The 22,071-nt window shown below is 38.0% G+C and overlaps 2 protein-coding genes and 1 long non-coding RNA gene across 4 annotated transcripts in view; 2 read left to right on the top strand and 1 right to left on the bottom strand.

Annotated features, from left to right (window-relative positions):
• LOC123509499 (vacuolar protein sorting-associated protein 33A-like) overlaps nucleotides 1-5,873 on the top strand; it is a 6,301-nt gene extending 428 nt beyond the window's left edge. The window contains exons 2-12 of the mRNA XM_045263824.1: nucleotides 1-142; nucleotides 338-527; nucleotides 863-1,036; nucleotides 1,675-1,792; nucleotides 2,252-2,542; nucleotides 2,891-3,045; nucleotides 3,203-3,456; nucleotides 3,651-3,787; nucleotides 4,127-4,249; nucleotides 4,501-4,635; nucleotides 4,797-5,873. The exon at nucleotides 1-142 is cut by the window's left edge and continues 52 nt beyond it. Coding sequence (XP_045119759.1) covers nucleotides 1-142; nucleotides 338-527; nucleotides 863-1,036; nucleotides 1,675-1,792; nucleotides 2,252-2,542; nucleotides 2,891-3,045; nucleotides 3,203-3,456; nucleotides 3,651-3,787; nucleotides 4,127-4,249; nucleotides 4,501-4,586 — 1,670 coding nt within the window. The 3' untranslated portion in view covers nucleotides 4,587-4,635; nucleotides 4,797-5,873. The remainder of the gene's footprint in view (nucleotides 143-337; nucleotides 528-862; nucleotides 1,037-1,674; nucleotides 1,793-2,251; nucleotides 2,543-2,890; nucleotides 3,046-3,202; nucleotides 3,457-3,650; nucleotides 3,788-4,126; nucleotides 4,250-4,500; nucleotides 4,636-4,796) is intronic.
• A 1,160-nt stretch (nucleotides 5,874-7,033) lies between these two features.
• LOC123509505 lies at nucleotides 7,034-13,694 on the top strand. Its single transcript, XR_006676207.1, has 8 exons — nucleotides 7,034-7,169; nucleotides 7,577-7,686; nucleotides 8,427-8,536; nucleotides 9,299-9,391; nucleotides 10,406-10,514; nucleotides 11,259-11,368; nucleotides 12,136-12,245; nucleotides 13,009-13,694. It is a non-coding gene; the product is annotated as an uncharacterized LOC123509505 (long non-coding RNA).
• On the bottom strand, nucleotides 13,467-22,020 carry LOC123509504 (probable 39S ribosomal protein L45, mitochondrial). Of its 2 annotated transcripts, none has more exons than XM_045263838.1 (7): nucleotides 21,820-22,020; nucleotides 18,454-18,642; nucleotides 17,701-17,792; nucleotides 17,310-17,443; nucleotides 15,505-15,656; nucleotides 14,684-14,882; nucleotides 13,467-14,323 (listed from the first exon to the last, which is right to left on the bottom strand). In XM_045263838.1, the coding sequence occupies exons 2-7, from the start codon at nucleotides 18,549-18,551 to the stop codon at nucleotides 14,033-14,035; spliced, it is 966 nt and encodes a 321-aa protein (XP_045119773.1). In that variant the 5' UTR covers nucleotides 18,552-18,642; nucleotides 21,820-22,020; the 3' UTR covers nucleotides 13,467-14,032. The 2 variants fall into 2 exon arrangements, with proteins under 2 accessions (XP_045119773.1, XP_045119772.1); XM_045263837.1 differs by having other exon boundaries at nucleotides 17,310-17,441; nucleotides 17,699-17,776; nucleotides 21,820-22,017.
• Nucleotides 22,021-22,071: the final 51 nt, after the last annotated feature.

Genomic DNA, 22,071 nt, shown 5'->3' on the forward strand with positions numbered 1-22,071 from the left:
ATGCCTTCCTGCGGACCCATGATGTGTCCAAAATGTACTACATCAACAAGAACAAGCTGCCCCTAAACAACGTAGCTCACATAATCTTTCTGAGTCGGGCGCACACACAGATCATGGACCTCATCAACCAACAGCTGCGGATGTGAGTGTCCAGAGCATTGAGGTGCTGTCAGGTTTGCTCATCTATTCAGTCATGTTAGCTTATTCATAAATTCCTAAATTTTAAGCAGCATTTTTCTTGGAAGGAAGGTCTTATAGTTCACACAGTTCTATTAGATTGTAGCTTAACATATATACATCTACCTTCTTAGTACAAATGCCTTACCTTAATTCTCAGGGAGGAAGCACTTGGTGGCGGAAAGAAGGACTACCACCTCTGGTTGGTGCCTCGCGTCTCCCTCCTGTGTGAGCAGAGGCTGGAGGAATACGGGGTGCATGGTACCTTTGCCTCTATTAGGGAGCTGCCGCTGCTGCTGTACCGCCTGGACAGCGACCTCATCTCCATGGAGCTGCCCATGTGTTACAGGGTGAGTCCCATTATCATCACCATCATCATCTCCATCTTGCCTGTGGGTTTGTACAGTTATGTGTTTGAAGCAAAAGATTTTTATATTATTATCATCTCAGGATAATTCATATATGAATTTTATTCTGTGATTATTTCTTCTTAGCTATGTAATTTTCAACAAATTTGAAATTAACTTTGCTAAAAATTTTTTGTCAACCATATCATATCCTGCATCTTTAATTCTGTAATAAAGAACTCAAATCTCTCTCTCTCTCTCTCTCTCTCTCTCTCTCTCTCTCTCTCTCTCTCTCTCTCTCTCTCTCTCTCCTCCCACCCACCTGCCCCCCCCCCCAGGATCTTCACCTAGGTGGTGATCCGACATGCCTGTTCCTTGTGGCCCAGGCCCTCATGACCATCCAGGGAGTGTTTGGCCTTATCCCCAACATTTATGGCAAGGGGGCAGCTGCTAAGCAGGTGTATGAGCTGATGGTGCGCATGAGGCGAGAGATGGGAGGGAACGAGCCACAGGTGAGTGTGGAGGCACAGCTGGGACGGTTTTGTGTCAGCTTCCAGTAATGAAATAATAGAGAGATCAATCTGGAAAGGTGTCTCAAAATCAACAGGCCAGCAGTGTTTGAAAGGATGTAATAGACAGAGGTAGAGAGTCATGTATGATTCCATTCATATTGCCCCAGATAATGTGCTTGATTTTTTGGTAATGAGAAACAGATCAGAAGTTTTAATTTAAGAAGAGAGATAATTAATAGTTTGGTTTGGTTTGTGCTTAGAAATGAAAGGCAGATAAGCCATAAGTGATGCTGAAATAGAAATTATCAATTAATATGACAGTAGGTCATATTAAAAAGGTCTCCTTTTGAAGTATTGTAGTGCATGACTTCTAAATAGTGGTGAATTGAGATTAGAAATTAGATGTATTCCACCAGAAAAACAGAAAAAAAAAAAAAAATCTATGAATTGGAATAAAGAGTAGACACATTGAATTCTTATAATGCATTTTCAACTTGTTTTTAGGTATTGATTTCTATACGTCAATGAATCAGTTGGAAGGACTAGAGAGTGAGGCTTCAAAAGTAATGGCAATGATAGTGATGATGATGAAATGCCACCTTGAAGTTTTCTTATATATTCTTTGTTATATGGTGCAGGTGACACCACAGATAGACCAGCTGATCCTCATAGACCGTTCAGTGGACCTCATCACACCCCTGGCGACACAGCTTACCTATGATGGACTTATTGATCAGTTCTTCACTATAAACAATTGTAAGTTTGTTGTCCTGCATAGCCATCTGTGTTCATTCTATTCTCTCTCTCTCTCTCTCTCTCTCTCTCTCTCTCTCTCTCTCTCTCTCTCTCTCTCTCTCTCTCTCTCTCTCTCTCTCTCTCTCTCTCTCTCTCTCTCTCTCTCTCTCTCTCTCTCTCTCTCTCTCTCTCTCTCTCTCTCATTACTGTAACAAATATTTAGTTAATCTTCTTTTATATATAAGTTCCATATATACCAGTTCCATGAGATAGATCATTGTTAAGCCTTTACTTATAACCATATATGTATTATTCTTTCTAATGCTATTGTTATTATTCTCAAAATGCTGAAAATAGTGGTATTAATGGTGAAAAGGAATAATGATGATAAAGTGACTAGTGATGATGAATATTGATACACCAGTAAACTTACCACAGTCATCATTATCATTACCTCATTTAACATCCACGTCCTCTCAGGCACAGTCAAATTACCTGGGGAGAAGTTTGCAGCACAGTCTAACTCAGACTCGGGGACGGTGGACAACACCTTCTCTGAGATCAAGACAATACAACTCAACTCCTCCGAGGAACTATATGCTGAGATCAGGGACTTCAACTTCTCAGCTGTGGGGCCTCGCTTGTCCCACCATGCCAAGTCAGTGGTCGCGCAGTACGAGGAAAGACACGCTGCAAAGACCATGGGAGAGCTGAAGCAGTTTGTACAGAAAATACCACAAATGGAGGCATATAAACAGAGTGTGGCCACCCGTAGGTCCATAAATGTGTGTGTGTGTGTGTGTGTGTGTGTGTGTGTGTGTGTGTGTGTGTATGCACTTACTGAAAGAAATCAAATACTAGTATGAGATCATACATTTCCTGATGTCTGAACAAATAAAAATGTACAAATAAGTGATGCTTATTTTGCAGTTTGAGTACAGCTTCCTTCACATTTCACTTGCTTCCTTGTGTGGATTTGTAGAGAATGTCTTGTTGATTTATGTGTAAAAAGATGTATGGTAACAATATTTGCTGATATTTCATATGCTTCAAATATAATGCTTACAAAAATGTACATATTAGTGGAAATACTAATAGCCTGTGGACTTTTTTTGACAGACACGGCAATAGCAGAGTTGATCCAGGAAAGGATAACTCGAGGAATCTTTTGGCCAGCTCTTCAAATGGAGCAAGAATTTCTCAAGGGACTAGACACGGATAAAGTGAACCCTTTTGTGGAGCAGTGTATTGCTCAAAAGGAATCTCTTAATACTGTGAGTTAAAGTCACATGCATTTTAAGTTGATGAGTTATACTGCACTATCTTAACATTGAGTTTTAGTGGCTTTGTAGTACCAGAGAGAATGTTAAGTAATTCTGTGGTAATAGTATGTGGTCCCTCACTGTGGCTGGTGTACCTCCTGTGGTCTAGGTGCTGCGGCTGATCTGCCTGCAGTGCACTGTCAACAGTGGCCTCAAGCCAAGGGTGCTGGAGCACTACAAGCGGGACATCATCCACACGTATGGCTACCAACACTTCCTCACCCTGGAGAACCTGGAGAAGGCAGGCTTGCTGTACCCCCACCAGGGCCGCAGCACCTATGCTGTGGTGCGCAAGACTCTGCAGCTGACGGTGGATGATGTCAGCGAGCACGATCCCACGGACATGGCTTATGTTCATTCAGGGTGAGACTTTGAGATGACTGCTTGTCTTGTTGTATTTCCATGAGCCTCTTTGGTATAAATTAGTTAAGTAACTCAAACTGACATCTTTAATGGTTTGCTTTTACCCAAGTTACATTTTTGCCTGAATGATCCTAGTAATGCTCTTATATCCCCAATGGCTTGATATTACTTGCAGTACATTTTTGTATCATCAGGTATGCACCTTTAAGTTCTCGGCTGGTTGAGTTCCTGCAGGTGCCAGGCTGGCGTGCCATCACTGGGGTGCTGCAGGTGCTGCCAGGACCCACCCTCACTGAGACACAGCAGCTGCCCAGTGCCCTCAGGCAGAGACGTAAACATTAGCTCCATATGTTATTAATTTATTTCATTATTTATTTTTTGACTCCATTGATTGGCATGTTGGAGCTAAATTAAGGTTCTGAGTAAGTCCACTGTATGTAGAAACTTCCTGTGTGTGGAAACTTATACCACTGCAATACACAGACAACTCTGGACTAAGCCCCATGGACTGGCAGGGTATTTAGTATTATAATCAAGTAATCTGGTATTTTATAATCTTTTATCACAACATCATAATGTACAGTGAGCAGTTGTAAAACTTGTTTGAAAATCAATGCCTCTTTACCTTGAAATGTGATGAATTAACTCCTGATTTCTTCTGGTGCTATAGGAGGGTCTGGGGGGTCAGTGCAGAGTGGACTGGAGGGTGGCACAGCGCTGGTCTTCTTCATTGGAGGATGCACCTACTCAGAGATTGCTGCCTTGCGTTTTCTTTCCTCCCGGGTTGACCAAGGTAGGCTAGTGCTGGCTGAAGAATCATGCACTCAGACCAGGCTAACAAGAAAAAAAAAAAAAAAAATGGTTTCATTAGAGTACCTACATATTTGGCTAGACAAAAACTAGACAAATTTATGGATAGAGATAGTAGATGAATATATGTATACATGTGTTGCACTGGGACTGCCAATGTAGCACACTTGGCTCCTTTCAGCATTCTTTATGTTCTTATGTAAGAGACCACAACAAAATCCTTCATACTTCCAGGTGGCCCTGAGTACATCATTGCCACCACCAAGATCATCAATGGTGACACTTTCTTGGAGTCAATCGCTGAGCCTTTGCCGACATAAGCCAAGAGAAGAGCACCTCCACATTATCTAGGAGCTGCATGGTCTAATGGTATGAGTAGAATAAATATTTAAAAATTTACAAAGCCTTGTAGTAATGAGGAGATACACAGAATGAACCTGAAGTATGAATATCTTATTTCTCTAATGTTTCATGTGTTACTTTCCTTATTGATGTGATAATCTGACCCAAAGTTCACTTTCTTTCCTCAGGTTTATGGAAGTGAAATGAGGGACAGTGCCTGTGATATATTACCATACTATCTCCCTCTTCACTTTATTGGAGGGCTGCTGTTAGCCAAGGATAAGAATTTTCTGTCTTTATTCTGAGGCTGTAAATAATTTAACTCCAAGTTTTTGTTAAAAGAATAGTACATTGTATTTTATTGGTTTGTGATTTGTAAGGTTTATGATCAGAGTATGTGCTGAGATTATAACAAGCAGCTGAAGTAAGAATTCAGTATGATATATAGTAAATTAATGAAGGTCTGAGGTTCACATAGGCTGTCATGTATATGTAGGAAAATTTTAAAAAATGTGATTTAGAACACTGATTGAACTTATATAAGCAATCAGCAGTGAATCACTTTCATCCATCCTTATTTGTGGTTATTCATTCATATTTTGAATTATGAAATCACTCATCAGTTCAAGTTTACAGTGATGAATAAGGCTGGGAGTAAATAATTTGAGATTGCAATTGAATGTAGAGTTACTGAGAGAAGAGAGTAGTCTCAGTATCCAGAGGTGGTTTAGCTCTGTAGAGAGAGAGAGAGAGAGAGAGAGTGTGTGGGGAGATGAATGGAGTCTTATATCATGACTGGAAACTCTCAGGAATAGATAGAATAAATAAATAGGTAATTAAATGTGAAAATGCAGTTGTGGTTATGGTAAGATAGAGGGGAGGTATGGATGGATAGACGAGGTAAAGGAAGATGTGAATAGATTGATAATTATGAGGGATAATAGAGTTGGCAGGTGAGTAAGGGAGAAGGAGACAATGAAGGGTGAAGAGAGATATGTGTTATTTAGAGTACTCAAACCTTGGTGCTTATGCATATATATATATATATATATATATATATATATATATATATATATATATATATATATATATATATATATATATATATATATATATATATCAGCTTGTAATTCTCCCTATAAATTTTATATGGTGGCATTTGTGGAGCAAAAGAAAGAGAGAAATGGAGTTATAAATACATTCCTTTTAAAATATGTTGTTTTAAGTCCACAGATGAATGAAAAATAAAAGCAAGATCTTTGTCAGGTGACGAAATTCTATCCCTTGAGTAAATAAGTAAGACAACTGAAGGAAAACACAAAAGCACTGTATAGCTTTAACAGAAGAAATGAGTGGAGGAAGGTATCCAAGAACAATAACATGATTCAGAGAGCCAGCACTCAAGGTTTTTTTTTTATATATATATATATATATATATATATATATATATATATATATATATATATATATATATATATATATATATATATATATATATATATATATATATATATATATATATATATATATATATATATATATATATATATATATATATATATATATATATATATATATATATATATATATATATATATATATATATATATATATATATATATATATATATATATATATATATATATATATATATATATATATATATATATATATATATATATATATATATATATATAAACGTCAACCTGGCTGTTATTGTCATCTACACTTCCTGATTCATGAGTATTAGTTTAATTTTCTGGGTAAATTTCTTTGTTATGGCTTTGATCTAAATGGTGGGGTTGTGTAGTCTCCTTATTTCTCATAAACACCTCTGCAGTTTATTGGAGGCAGTGGACAAATGTGAAATACTACATTCACAATCCCATTCATGATAGTCTATAGATAACCATGATGTGTGAAAAATTGCAGGCTTTGGGACAGCATAAATCCATGTTATCTTGGTTTAAAGGTCATAACCCTGATATGTTTTCCTCATTCTATGAATAATCCTATCACTGTTTATATATATCTTGGTATATCCAAGTGTAAGGAGATGGATATCTGCATTAGATTTAGGTAAACAAAAACTATAAGAAAGGAGGAGGAGGAAGAAGAAGAGAAGGAGAAAATGAAATAATACTATTAAGTGTTGCTACAACACATGGTAAGTAGGTCATATGAATGTGGTTCCGCTAGCTGTAGGTCCGATAAGGTTAACGGAAAGAAGAGGAAGTGAAAAAATTGTTAATTATTATTAAAGAAAAAGATGTATAATTGAATATAAGCAATGAGAGAGAGAGAGAGATAGGTGGGACGTAAAAATGTCTGTTAATAATAACAAAAAACTACAAATAATATCAATATAAATAATAAGCTATGGTTAAGACAACAAAATATGAAAACATACAGAAATGCCCGATGAGAAAGAACCAAGCAACACGCGTCGCTCAGTATCCGGATTCACGTTTTCCAATTCCTTCTAATGCGGGACACCGAAGAGGAAGGATGTGGCACAGTGGCTTCTCTTGTTGGTACACGTGGCCAGGATCTTGAATGAGGTAAGTATTCATACAGATATAGTATATTGATGTTATTACACGCTTTTGGGAGCATTAATGCAGAATATCAGTTTGTTGATTGGCGTTTTTTATCCCCAGGACAAAAAAAAAAAAAAAAAAAAAAAAATTCAGCTTAGATCATATTTTCACACTGCATCACTACGGTAGATAGGTAGAAAGTCGATAGTGACTTATATGCACACCCGCTCCAGGTTGAACCTTTGTGTCAAGCTTGGGGTTTTTGTGCAGAGATCAACATGGATACGCTATGTTTGGCCTCTTGTGGGGCTCTTAACACGAATATCCATGACACGTTTCGTTAATGTTGACTCATTTGTTATTCCAGCAGTACAGGGTTTGGCAGTGTTAATCCGTATAGTATGCTAACCGCCGGTCTTTCTTTGCAGATGGCTGCTCTGTGGTTGGCTGGTGACGAGGAAGGATGCCCTGCTTATGACTAGTACAGTCCAGTAGTTGGCAAGAGGTCAGCCTTTGGCTAAAGACGGCTTGAGTTGAGGTAGGTGTTGCTTAGGGTAAAGTTAGTGACAGGTTCGTCTTCTAACACTTTCCACTCACAACTACTACTACAATTTTCTAATGGTAGAGATTATTTATTTATTTTATTTTATTTTATGGATAAATATTGTGCTCTTGTAATTGAATTAAAGGTAAGACTACAACAGTTCCTTAGTTGCCAAATATTAGTTTTATATCCTTAGACTTATAACATTGGTCTGTTACCGACCTTCTAAGCCAAAATGCCTAATTAACTGGCTTTTGACCTCCATAAACCCTTCCTAATGCAAATAAAATGATTAATTATACCCAAAAATTATGGTAAAAATATTGGTTACTCAGAAAAAATAGATAAATAACTAAAAAACCACAAGTCTCGACTTGCACCCTTTCGAATGTTTAATATATCGATTGATATTGGTTATCTCATTAATATTGCAGTCACATTACTAATCCACACGAATTCAGCCTAGATCATATTTTCACACTGCATCACTACGGTAGATAGGTAGGAAGTCGATAGTGACATATGCACACCAGCTCCAGCTTGAACCTTTGTGTCAAGCTTGGCGTTTTTGTGCAGAGATCAACATGGATACGCTATGTTTGGCCTCTTGTGGGGCTCTTAACACGTATATCCATGACATGTTTCGTTAATGTTGACTCATTTGTTATACCAGCTGTACAGGGTGTGGCAGTGTTAATCCGTATAGTATGCTAACCGCCGGTCTTTCTTTGCAGATGGCTGCTCTGTGGTTGGCTGGTGATGAGGAAGGATCCCCTACTTATGACTAGTTCAGTCCAGTAGTTGGCAAGAGGTCAGCCTTTGGCCAGAGACAGCTTGAGTTGAGGTAGGTGTTGCTTAGGGTAAAGTTAGTGACAGGTTCGTCTTCTAACACTTTCCACTCACAACTACTACTACGATTTTCTAATGGTAGAGATTATTTATTTATTTATTTTTTTTTTTAATGGATAAATATTATGTGCTCTTGTAATTGAATTAAAGGTAAGACTTTACAACAGTTCCTTAGTTGCCAAATATTACTGTTTTATGTCCTTAGACTTTTAAATTTGGTCTGTAATGGTTTCCCTGACCTTCTAAGCCAAAATGCCTAATTTAACTGGCTTAACCTTTTGACCTCCATAAACCCTTCCTAATGCAAATAAAATTATCTAATTATATCCAAAAATTATGGTAAAAATATTGGTTACACGGAAAAAATAGATAAATAACTAGAAAACCACAAGTCTTGAGTTGCACCCTTTCGAATGTTTAATATATCGATTGATATTGGTTATCTCATTAATATTGCAGTCACACTACTAATCCACACGAATTCAGCCTAGATCATATTTTCACACTGCATCACTACGGTAGATAGGTAGGAAGTCGATAGTGACATGCACACCCGCTCCAGGTTGAACCTTTGTGTCAAGCTTGGGGTTTTTGTGCAGAGATCAACATGGATACGCTATGTTTGGCCTCTTGTGGGGCTCTTAACACGTATATCCATGACACATTTCGTTAATGTTGATTCATTTGTTTTTCCAGCTGTGCAGGGTGTGGCAGTGTTAATCCGTATAGTATGCTAACTGCCGGCCTTTCTTTGCAGATGGCTGCTCTGTGGTTGGCTGGTGACAAGGAAGGATGCCCTGCTTATGACTAGTCCAGTCCAGTAGTTGGCCCAGAGACAGCTTGAGTTGAGGTAGGTGTTGCTTAGGGTAAAGTTAGTGACAGGTTCGTCTTCTAACACTTTCCACTCACAATTACTACTACAATTTTCTAATGGTAGAGATTATTTATTTATTTTTTTAATGGATAAATATTATGTGCTCTTGTAATTGAATTAAAGGTAAGACTTTACAACAGTTCCTTAGTTGCCAAATGTTAGTTTTGTCCTTAGGCTTTTAAATTTGGTCTGTAATGGTTTCCCTGACCTTCCAAGCCAAAATGCCTAATTTAACTCTGGCTTAACCTTTTGACCTCCATAAACCCTTCTAATGCAAATAAAATGATCTAATTATACCCAAAAATTATGGTAAAAGTATTGAAGTTACTCAGAAAAAATAGATAAATAACTAGAAAACCACAAGTCTCGACTTGCACCCTTTCGAATGTTTAATATATCGATTGATATTGATTATCTCATTAATATTGCAGTCACATTACTAATCCACACGAATTCAGCCTAGATCATATTTTCACGCTGCATTACTGTGGTAGTTGTCCTTAAGCAGGGGTAGCATGAGTCCATTAATAACGTGTATTTAATAGTATCAGAAGACACAACAGGTATAGCCGAGCAAACGAGAGGCTGAGGCGTACGTGTGACCTCAGGCGGCGGCTGAGCAAGAACTGAGGGGAAGACGTAACGTCACCTCAAGCCAGCCAAACTGATTCTATAAATTGAGTGTTTTACAGGAAACGGAGCATGGGCAGTACATAAAGGACATACTAACATATGGTAACATCACTACGGTAGATAGGTAGAAAGTCGATAGTGACATATGCACACCAGCTCCAGCTTGAACCTTTGTGTCAAGCTTGGCGTTTTTGTGCAGAGATCAACATGGATACGCTATGTTTGGCCTCTTGTGGGGCTCTTAACACGTATATCCATGACACGTTTCGTTAATGTTGACTCATTTGTTATTCCAGCTGTACAGGGTTTGGCAGTGTTAGTCCGTATAGTATGCTAACTGTCGGCCTTTCTTTGCAGATGGCTGTTCTGTGGTTGGCTGGTGACGAGGAAAGATGCCCTGCTTATGACTAGTTCAGTCCAGTAGTTGGCAAGATGTCAGCCGTTGGCCAGAGACGGCTGAGATGAGGTAGGTGTTGCTTAGGGTAAAGTTAGTGACAGGTTTGTCTTCTAACACTTTCCACTCACAACTACTACTACGATTTTCTAATGGTAGATTATTTATTTATTTTTTAATGGATAAATATTATGTGCTCTTGTAATTGAATTAAAGGTAAGACTTTACAACAGTTCCTTAGTTGCCAAATATTGGTTTTATATCCTTAGACTTATAACATTGGTCTGTTACCGACCTTCTAAGCCAAAATGCCTAATTTAACTGGCTTAACCTTTTGACCTCTATAAACCCTTCCTAATGCAAATAAAATGATTAATTATACCCAAAAATTATGGTAAAAATATTGAAGTTACTCAGAAAAAATAGATAAATAACTAAAAAACCACAAGTCTCGACTTGCACCCTTTCGAATGTTTAATATATCGATTGATATTGATTATCTCATTAATATTGCAGTCACATTACTAATCCACACTAGAATTCAGCCTAGATCATATTTTCACGCTGCATCACTATGGTAGATAGGTAGGAAGTCTATAGTGACATGCACACCAGCTCCAGCTTGAACCTTTGTGTCAAGCTTGGCGTTTTTGTGCAGAGATCAACATGGATACGCTATGTTTGGCCTCTTGTGGGGCTCTTAACACGTATATCCATGACATGTTTCGTTAATGTTGACTCATTTGTTATTCCAGCTGTACAGGGTTTGGCAGTGTTAATCTGTATAGTATGCTAACCGCCGGTCTTTCTTTGCAGATGGCTGCTCTGTGGTTGGCTGGTGATGAGGAAGGATCCCCTACTTATGACTAGTTCAGTCCAGTAGTTGGCAAGAGGTCAGCCTTTGGCCAGAGACGGCTTGAGTTGAGGTAGGTGTTGCTTAGGGTAAAGTTAGTGACAGGTTCGTCTTCTAACACTTTCCACTCACAACTACTACTACGATTTTCTAATGGTAGAGATTATTTATTTATTTATTTATTTTTTAATGGATAAATATTATGTGCTCTTGTAATTGAATTAAAGGTAAGACTTTACAACAGTTCCTTAGTTGCCAAATATTACTGTTTTATGTCCTTACTTTTAAATTTGGTCTGTAATGGTTTCCCTGACCTTCTAAGCCAAAATGCCTAATTTAACTGGCTTAACCTTTTGACCTCCATAAACCCTTCCTAATGCAAATAAAATTATCTAATTACACCCAAAAATTATGGTAAAAATATTGAAGTTACTCAGAAAAAGATAAATAACTAGAAAACCACAAGTCTCGACTTGCACCCTTTCAAATGTTTAATATATCGATTGATATTGATTATCTCATTAATATTGCAGTCACATTACTAATCCACACTAGAATTCAGCCTAGATCATATTTTCACACTGCATCACTACGGTAGATAGGTAGGAAGTCGATAGTGACTTCTTATATGCACACCAGCTCCAGCTTGAACCTTTGTGTCAAGCTTGGCGTTTTTGTGCAGAGATCAACATGGATACGCTATGTTTGGCCTCTTGTGGGGCTCTTAACACGAATATCCATGACACGTTTCGTTAATGTTGACTCGTTTGTTATTCCAGTTGTACAGGGTGTGGCAGTGTTAATCCGTATAGTATGCTAACCGCCGGCCTTTCTTTGCAGATGGCTGCTCTGTGGTTGGCTGGTGACGAGGAAGGATCCCCTACTTATGACTAGTCCAGTCCAGTAGTTGGCAAGAGGTCAGCCTTTGGCCAGAGACAGCTCGAGTTGAGGTAGGTGTTGCTTAGGGTAAAGTTAGTGACAGGTTCGTCTTCTAACACTTTCCACTCACAACTACTACTACAATTTTCTAATGGTAGAGATTATTTATTTATTTTATTTTATTTTATGGATAAATATTGTGCTCTTGTAATTGAATTAAAGGTAAGACTACAACAGTTCCTTAGTTGCCAAATATTAGTTTTATATCCTTAGACTTTTAAATATTAAATTTGGTGGTATGGTTTCCCTGACCCTCCAAGCCAAAATGCCTAATTTAACTCTGGCTTAACCTTTTGACCTCCATAAACCTTTCCTAATGCAAATAAAATGATCTAATTATACCCAAAAATTATGGTAAAAATATTGAAGTTAATCAGAAAAAAAAAAAATAACGGAAACCAAAAGTCTCGACTTGCAACCTTTTGAATGTTTAATATGTGGCACAAATATTTCATAATACCTATTGAAACTTAAGCATTGAGGGGTTATCTTTTGATTGAGGCACCTTTGTATTTATTGGTGAAAAGCTTTAATTCATGCACATCAGCTCTGGCTTGAAACGTTGTCAAGTGTGGCGTTCCTTAAGTGCAGAGAGCAACATGGTGTTGCTATGTTGGACTTCTTGTGGGGCTTTGATATGAAAACCCATGATTTGAACTATTGTCAAGTGTTGTATTCCCAACGTGCTGAGAGCAACATGACCTATCTGGCTAGCAGCAGTGCAGGGTGTTGGGGGCAGTTATTGCTGACTGCTAATTGTGGGTTTCTTTTTAGCCAGCTGCTCTGGGGACTGCGTTATGTGAGCAAAGGGAAGAATGCAGCATTATATGGTAAGTTTGGCAATACAGTATTGGAATTATAAATTTCTGAATGTTTTGTACTTTCCTGATCATCTGTAAATTTATTGAAGTATTTTAATGTATATTTGTAAGAATAAAAATATAACCTCAAATGTGTTTGCTTATCATATTGCGAGTACTTAGGAAATTGATGGTTCAAGGAGGATTTTATCCTATTTATGATTGGCATTTGGAGCAAGTAATATGTTGCAAGGTGATTGGTGAATGCCTTGCTTCCTTTTTGGCTACAATATAGGCTCTTGCATTTACTAGTGGAAGAGCAAGAGTATAGTGATAAGTATGCTTAGCCATGGAGGCTGAAACATCCAGTGAAGGTGAAAAATCTACAAATGATGGTAAGAGGAAGGATATGATTTGAGGAAAAGTCCTGTAGAGATAAGAGGATGTATATATCAATCCAATGAATAATTTTATTTACAATTACTACAACATTTTTCATCTAAAATCCAAGCCACATGCATCACATCACTCATTTCCATACAACCTTTTGCTTGTTCAAGTTCATCTGAATAATTATATTACCATGAACATGTAATCAAGCTGTTACACCAGGGTGATTTCTAAAGCTTTAAAGATATTGCCTACCCCCCCCCCACCACCACCAAAAAGAAAAAGAAAAAAAATCAGATTGTCCATTAAAGGAACATAACAGTATGCTTATAATGAGAGGATGAAGAATAGTTTCTATGAGTTTAAGGTGCTGACAAGAGAGGAAGGCCAAGTGCTTGAACACGCAAAAAGGGAATGTCTGAATGGAGAGAGGTAGAGGCTCTTATGTTGTTAGCCTCACAAGAGATCCTCCTTGAGGCTATGGGGTATCCAATATTGATCAATAACCCCTTTGGTTGATTCTTACAAGTAAATACAACACAAACCTTAATTTACCATACAGCTACAGTGCATTAAGGTTCTCTTTAGATGATTATAGGAGTGTTATTTTAGGCAACTGCAACAGCAGGTTTCCCTGTTTGTGACTCTGTGACTTCAGATGTTTCCTCTTTGCTTGGGGTAGGGTCCTCCTCCTCCTCCTCCTCCATCTCTCTTACCCTATAGGTTCTCCGGACTGGTTGTTTTGGTGGCATCCAGTCAGGAATTATCTTATCATGGACACGCCAGAGTCCATATGTATTAGCTACATGCTTTTCAAACACCACATACTCCAGCACATCTCTTGCCACCACCTCTGAGCCGTGAAGTAGCCGTCCAAACCGGTCATATACTGCCAAGGTCTGGGGAGGTAAGGAATGACCCACATCAGTTATACTTCTACCAGACTGCCTATAATGCGTTGGCTTCGTGGTCAGCAGTCCTGCTTCAAGGTGGCCCTTTTTAAATATATAATTGGCCAAAAACTACCAATATCTTCAAATCAACCTCATCTTCAACAACAATTGCAACAAGGAACTCTGAGTTATTATATGAGCCTCTACTGAGGCAACATTGGAAATCAAATACAGTACAATATTTCTCTTAAAACAACAGCCTTGCATAAGAAAATTTCTGTGTTCAATGAGGCCCAATTTTATATGGCAATATTATGTATTATTAAAGGACAGAGGTGACACCACCAAGTAGAGCTCACTCCATACCTGTTTGGTGTGGAAGCGGACGGTAACTTGAGCAAATACATTCTCTTTGGAGATGACATCAGTGCAGCGGATGTGCACAACCCGAGGTGGCTCAAGTGACCCAAGGAATTGCCAGCGGATGGTCTTGTGGCGAGCCTCATGGGTGACCAGTGGAAATGCTCGTTCTGTCACGCACTGGTGCAACTTGTCCATGTCACCGCTGTAATGGCAGAATGCATTAGTGCCTACTGCCTCTGTCAGGTCTAATCTACTCAATCATTGTACCACTTTATACCTGAAAGTTTCCACTTGTTGAAAAAGTTACACTATCACCTATGTCTTACAAAAAATACAAATCTGAACATTTTTACAAAACATTAGGATATGATGAAAAAACTAGATACTTTACTCCCCACAAAAAAAAAAAAAAAAAAAAAAAAATATATATATATATATATATATATATATATATATATATATTTTTTTTTTTAAGATATGTTGCTGTGAAGTTTCTTCATGTTGGTTACATAGTATTTGTGAATGGAACACTGGAAAGAAGCCATGTAAGGCAATAAATGTATGATAGGTGGGCTAGCCATATAGATAAAAACATCCTCATTCTTTCTTGTAGTACATGGAAAGATACAGTTAAACAAAATATGTGAAAGAAGTTTCAGTAGGAAAGAATGGTTTCAGCAAGCAAAGCAAGTGAGTCGTTATACTCATTCATGCATCCAGAAGGAAGACATTAAAGAAGGAAAGGTGAATAAAAAGTGAATATCTTAAAATTCCTTTTGTAGAACAGAATTTAGTTCATCAATCTAAGAAGTGAAAAGACTTACTCAGCCAAAGCTATATGTGAGGCAATATAAATCTCCTGAGCATCTGGAGCAAACAACTTTGGGTCAAATTCATCATCAAACTGCCTGATTTTCCGGACTGCCATCATGGACTTGCCTTTCTTCTCCAAACGTTCTATTTTCTGCTTGGCTCCCTGTAAAGAATAAGTTTGCCTATGCAATTAAATATTCTAATTACTACACAACTACAAATTATGATTACAGTCTACTCTTGATTAATGCAAGATTACGTTCCTGGAAACATTGTTATTCAAACAATCTTGCATAGAAAACGATGGTAATAGAAGGAATTATGTTCCTGGCTACTGGGAAAGTCTGCCTATTTTGGGAATTTTGTTACTCAATCCTTAAAAAAAAAAAAAAAAAAAAAAAAAAAAAAAACCATATATATATATATATATATATATATATATATATATATATATATATATATATATATATATATATATATATATATATATATATATATATCACTGAGTCACGGAAAGAATAAAACCACACGTTCTCATTTTCTTATCTCCGATTGTGTGCAATGTGCTCTATTTCAGTCCCGTCGCCGGGACAGTCTTTTATCATCTAGCATGGCGAACTAACACTTCTACCTTCTTTTCATTGGTTACAGTCTTCCTTGATCTCTTGGAATCACTTTCCTGTCAGGAGGTTGAAGGATGCTTGGATGGCATAGTATAGGAAACGAGGTAAAAAAGCAGAGAAATGATCTACTCACTGTGTGGTTAGCTCCAAACTGAGGACTGAGAGAAAAAATATACCTTCTGAGGTGTTAATGTCTCATGTATACATTTATATTCATATAATATTTTTATTAGCTTTTTACAAGCCTTACCACCAAGAAAGGATTATTTTGTGATAAAAAAAGTGAAATCTTGTATGAGAAGAAAGTAATGTCTTTTCAATGACTCACGCCAATAAGTAGCGGCTACTTCTTGTGACTCCCTTTAGCTTATGTCTTGCTTTTACATTATTTCTATCCCTCTATTGCTTGCTATAATGGATATCATATCTTTGTATTCGCATGTGATCATGCCGTGAGGATTATCTTGACTCAGTGGCACTTCGCTATGCATGAACTACTTTCTTTGGAACTTCATCTGGCAGAGGAGGACTCAGTGAGACATGAAAATCTCATTCAAATCCAGGTTTTGCTTACTTACTGACTATATGTACACTAGAGTAAACTATTGTTACATAACTGGATCGGTTTCCAATGCTGCTTATACCAACCCAATCTAATCCATCCTAACTTAACCTTACCATTTCCTGGCAATGTAAAGCAGAGAAATAAAATAATATCTATACAAAACATACCCCAGTGTTTTAGTGTGGTTCCCGTTAAAATCAGCATGGGTGCATGCGACGTCATCAAGTCGCGTTAACCCACATCGAATAGAATAATTTGGGTTATTTAATCGTATTTCCTTAAATATCAAGTCACATTAAATTGAAATCGCGCTATTCAAACTCGTGCTAATCGAGAGTTCACTGTACTTACAACTGACTCCCATAATGGGAGGGCAGGAGTACTATTATTCTTCCTTGGGGAGAAGGAGCTAAGAGAGTGGAGTGAATGAGCATGAATCTAAAAATTGTGTACCTTTTTGAAAACTAAGTGCCTTTTCTTGGGTATGCCCTTTCTTTTGAAGGAGACAGCTTTGGTATAATATGTATGTGTGTAGTATGTATAACATACTTTTATTGGAGACAATGTTAGAGTTTACAGCTGAGATATACCCTACTACAGAGAAGTTCTGGGGAAGAGCAACACTCACTGCAGTGGAGAGTGTGGAGACTTTGCCGTCACCCTCGGGAGGCACGTACGGCTCGAAGGTGGCCGTGGTGCTGCTGATACAAACAGGACGCTCCTGCCACGGGCGTACCGGCTTGATGCCCTTCTCTTTCATCTGGAAGATACCAATAATGAGATATCATCTTTACCACATATTGCCCCATCACATCACTCAGCCCTACACTCTTTCACTCATGATTTTTGTAATATAAACTGAAAAATATGTACGTTTGCCATTATGATGCCTTCCTTGAGAATATATAGAATTTAATCTAAGCTGAGTGTCATGTACTAAAGAGCTTGTATTCAATCTCTATGAAATATCTGGTTTTCTCTTTTTCATTTATGAACATACACACACACACACACACACTTAGCCCTTATTTCCTCAGGTGTCATGGAGTCAACATCAGTCTTCTCATTGGGATCAGGAAGGTTGACCTTGATGAACTGAAAATAAACATAACTACTGTACATAACTAAAGTACTGACATATGAGGTGCTCTGACATATGAGGTGCCTAAAGCTTGAGTGATGCAAGAAATGAACAGTAGAAAGCTAAAAAATATGAAAGTTTTGCATCAAATTGTCTCTATAAGGGTCAATGTCAAGGATCGAATCATCGGAGATGGACTTTCTTATCCACATTTAAGATGATATAAGATACTGACCTTACATGGGAAAAGGGTGAAGAAAAGAAAATCAAGGACAATTTCACCTTCATAGTGGCAGAAACTGTTAAAAAAAAAAAAAAAAAAAAAAAATCTGTCATTATATTGGTGTACCTACTCCTTTCATATGTCTGATTAGTCTCTTTTGCACAGAGAGAGAGAGAGAGAGAGAGAGAGAGAGAGAGAGAGAGAGAGAGAGAGAGAGAGAGAGAGAGAGAGAGAGAGAGAGAGAGAGAGAGAGAGAGAGAGAGAGAGAGAGAGAGAGAGAGAGAGAGAGAGAGAGGGGGGGGATAAGGAAGAATCTTTTGTAGTATAACAACATGCATAGAAATGAATATGACAGTGATGATCAAGGTGAACAGTAAGGAGCTAACCTATAATTCCTCAGATACTAGTTTACATGTAGAAATCAAGCATAGTACAAAGACAAGCTATCATAAATCCACATGAACTCACCTTGTTTTTCCTGTCTTTCTTGAATTTCTCATTATAATGTTTCCTCTTGAAGCCAAAGCGTGGTGGAAAGTACCTGTAATTGGGATCTCGGTGCACATAGGAGACCTTGGCAAGCTGTGCCTGGATGGGGATGGAGGTCGGCACTAAGAAGGGTAGCGGAACCGAACTAGACCGTGTGCTGGGCAAGGCCTGTGCAAACAAATGGATCATTTGGTTTAGCTGTAACTTGTGAGTATAAACAACTTAGAGCACCTACATAGGAGAGGATTTTATTGCATAACATAACCATGTAATTATATAACCTAATATCAAACAAAAGAAAACATGCAATGTTTTGAACAATAAAAGAAAGGAACAGTCCCCCAAATAAGTTGAATGAATATAATTCAAATTAATAGTCCGCCACAAAGGGAACTCAATTCTCAACGAATGTCTCCCATGCAACTCAGACTTATTTAGATGATAAGAGAGGGTCTGTATTGGCAGGCAGTCCCTAAGTACCAGGCAAAGGTCCACAAATTCCCTTAACCTGGCCCCTGCGGCCCTGTTTTTAATTACATGTACCGCCATTGCAGCTGGGTTTGAGCTAATTGTTTTTTATTGCGGAAATGGAATCCTTATGATCCAAACCAAAGAAAAATTGGTTTTAAGTACCTGCTGTATATGTAAAGTTTTGTGCTATCAGCCCAATCATGTCTGAGCCATGCCTTTTCTATGCCCACTGTGGTGAGCAGGATGCACAGGTGGTGAGTCATGAGGCAAACCATGCCCGAGGGCATGCACTTACATAAAGCCTGGGCAGCTTTCAGGGCTGACTCTAATCAAAATTTGATTGCTCAGTAACACATTGGGAATATTCTATGAATACTTTAATTTGCCAATGCATAACGTGCGTTGCCTGCAGTTTTAAGTATATCTTTACCTACGACACTGTATCGTCACCTGCAGGGGATGGGATAATGGCCCCATACATGTTTAGGTGGCCTGTCTGGCACCTGAGCAAAACAGGATTGTTCAGGCAAAACTGAGTGTGTATGGGCACTTGAGACCACATCACTCAGTACAACACTTGGCAGTGTACTATGGACATGTCTGCTGCACCATGCAACCTCTGCTCAAAGGAAGAAGTGATAGTTTTAGAAGGAAATCATAATAATTTACAAGGAGAATCCATGTGCCTGAAAAATCATATCAAAAGATTATTCAGATAAAGTAAAAAAAAAAATCAAATGAAGCATATGACTTTTGCTGAATAACACCCTCAGGAGAGGTCCCCATCAGGCACTGTACTAATAATGAAGTCCCTCCAGCTCTCCTCGTTTCCCAGCTCTCCCTTTGCATCTCTCACTTAGCTGATATGAAGTGGGAATGAAAATATAACCAAAACTAACCTAACCCTAACTTTAACCTAGCTAACATAACTTAACCACACTATTGGTCAGAAGGGTTCTCAGATGTATCAGCGTGCATGTAGCATTAACTAGCTTAGGTTAAAATTAGGATTAGGTTAGCTTTGGTTATAATATTTTCATTCCCACATCACGTCAGCTGAGTGAAAGAGCTGCGAAGAAGCAGCCGAGAAACGAAGAAAGCTGGAGGGACGCCTTTAGGACATGTCCACCATTTCTCCGTAGTCTCTAGAACTGAGCCATGGCTTGAGGCGGCCTTAACAGTATGGGTGACACCCCAGCAGCTCTCAGGCTGTCTGAGCGTGTATGAGACCTCTTTACAAGTCCTTGTGATAAAAAACTGAAACAGCATTGTGTAGTGTCACTAATGATCTTTTGTGAATGATGGATGAGGGAAAGTGTGGTGTTTTAATATTGTTAGATATGAGTGCTGCCTTTGATACTGTAGTGCATGATGTACTGTTAGAAGATCTGCAGTTCATAGGTGTTAGAGAACGTGCACTGCAGTACCTAAGGAGCCACCTTGTAATAGGAGTTATTGTGTCCAAGTGGGGAGCTCCTTTTCTGAGCACTGTCAGCTCAACAGAGGTGTTCCCCAAGGCAGTGTGCTGGGACTGGTATTATTTAGTGTTTATACTATAGAATTGTCTTTCATTTTGGAGGAATTTGATGTAACCTTCACTCTCTATGCTGATGATACTCAGTTTTACTTAACAGTTAACAATATTTTAGATACAGAAAATACATTGACAAGAGTTATGGCTCTTATTAAGGGATGGATGAATAAAAAACAGTTGAAATTAAATGTAGAGAAAACTGAATGTTTGTTTATTGGAAAAAAGAGTGGCCTTAGGAGGTTTAACGAAGTGCAAAGTTTACATGTAAATGGTACAAATATTTATTTATCTGAGAGGGTTAAGGATTTGGGAGTCATAGTTGATAAGTATTTAAGCTTAAATGATCAAATAAATGAGGCTGTGAGAGTGGCAAGGTATAATCTGAGGAACATTGCTTTCATAAGGAGATATTTGGATGAATATTCTGTCAAGTCTCTGATTCAAAATCATGTAATAGCCAAGCTGGACTACTGCAACTCCTTGTATTATAACCTGCCAAATTATCAATTAAGGAAATTACAACTGACAATGAATAGGGCTGCCAGAATGATAAAATATGTTTCACCTCGCGACAGAATAACGCCTGTACTCATTGAGTTGCATTGGTTACCGACAAAGGTTCGTATTGCTTATAAAATTTGTGTGTTAACTTATCAAGTCATGATTACTGAAAAACCTGTTTATTTAAGAAAGTTAGTGCATCAATTTGAGGTTAGGACAATTGTTGTAGTAAGGCATGCAGCAGATGAGTACAGGCTAAATGAGCCAAGAAGTAACTCGGATACGGGTTTCAGAGCCTTTCAAGTGTGTGCTCCAAGACTGTACAATAGGCTTCCAGTGCAGGTTAAGGCCAGCAATAGCATTGAACTTTTTAAGAAAAGACCAAAGACATATTTATTTAGGGATGCCTATGATATGTCAGATATGACTGTCACTCAACATTATACTGTGTAAGATTTTGATGTGCAATTTTTATGTTTTGATTACTTAAACTACATTACGTGTATAGCTAGATTTTAACGTGTGTGATCAGTTTTTACAATATTTTATATAGTACTCTGCTAGGTATTGTTCATATTTGTATTTTACATTTAATTACTATAGAATAGAGGCTCTGCAGAGCGCCACTAGTTGGTGGAGCAGGGTCTGAATGTAATGACAAAGAATAAAGAATAAGAATAAAACCCAAGTACACAACACAAGACTGCGGGTGAGCGACCCAAGGTTTAATCAGTGTCCTTTACCTCAGTCCGCAGTCCTTACCTGTGACAACATAACAATGATGCATTGATATATACAAGAACATATGCCAACATTCAATAAATCTTCAAATAACTTACATAAAGAGATAACTGCGATAACCTCAGGGTAAGCCGTGCCGCAGCCATCCTTTAACCCAACTGGATGGAGCATTAATGGGTTTTGCAACGGGTGCTGATGTGTGTTCCTTATTGATGTCTGTGTCCTTTGTCATATTCCGTATTTATTAACTATTCATTGGGTTGTCGTTGTTGTGTTTTCAGTATTATTTACTGTATCCTTTGAATTTTGTTGTTTCAACCAAGGAACATAAATGAAAATCCTCGGGAGAG

The sequence above is a fragment of the Portunus trituberculatus genome, chromosome 27, assembly GCF_017591435.1.
Source record: "Portunus trituberculatus isolate SZX2019 chromosome 27, ASM1759143v1, whole genome shotgun sequence".
Classification (NCBI taxonomy): Eukaryota; Metazoa; Arthropoda; class Malacostraca; order Decapoda; family Portunidae; genus Portunus; species Portunus trituberculatus.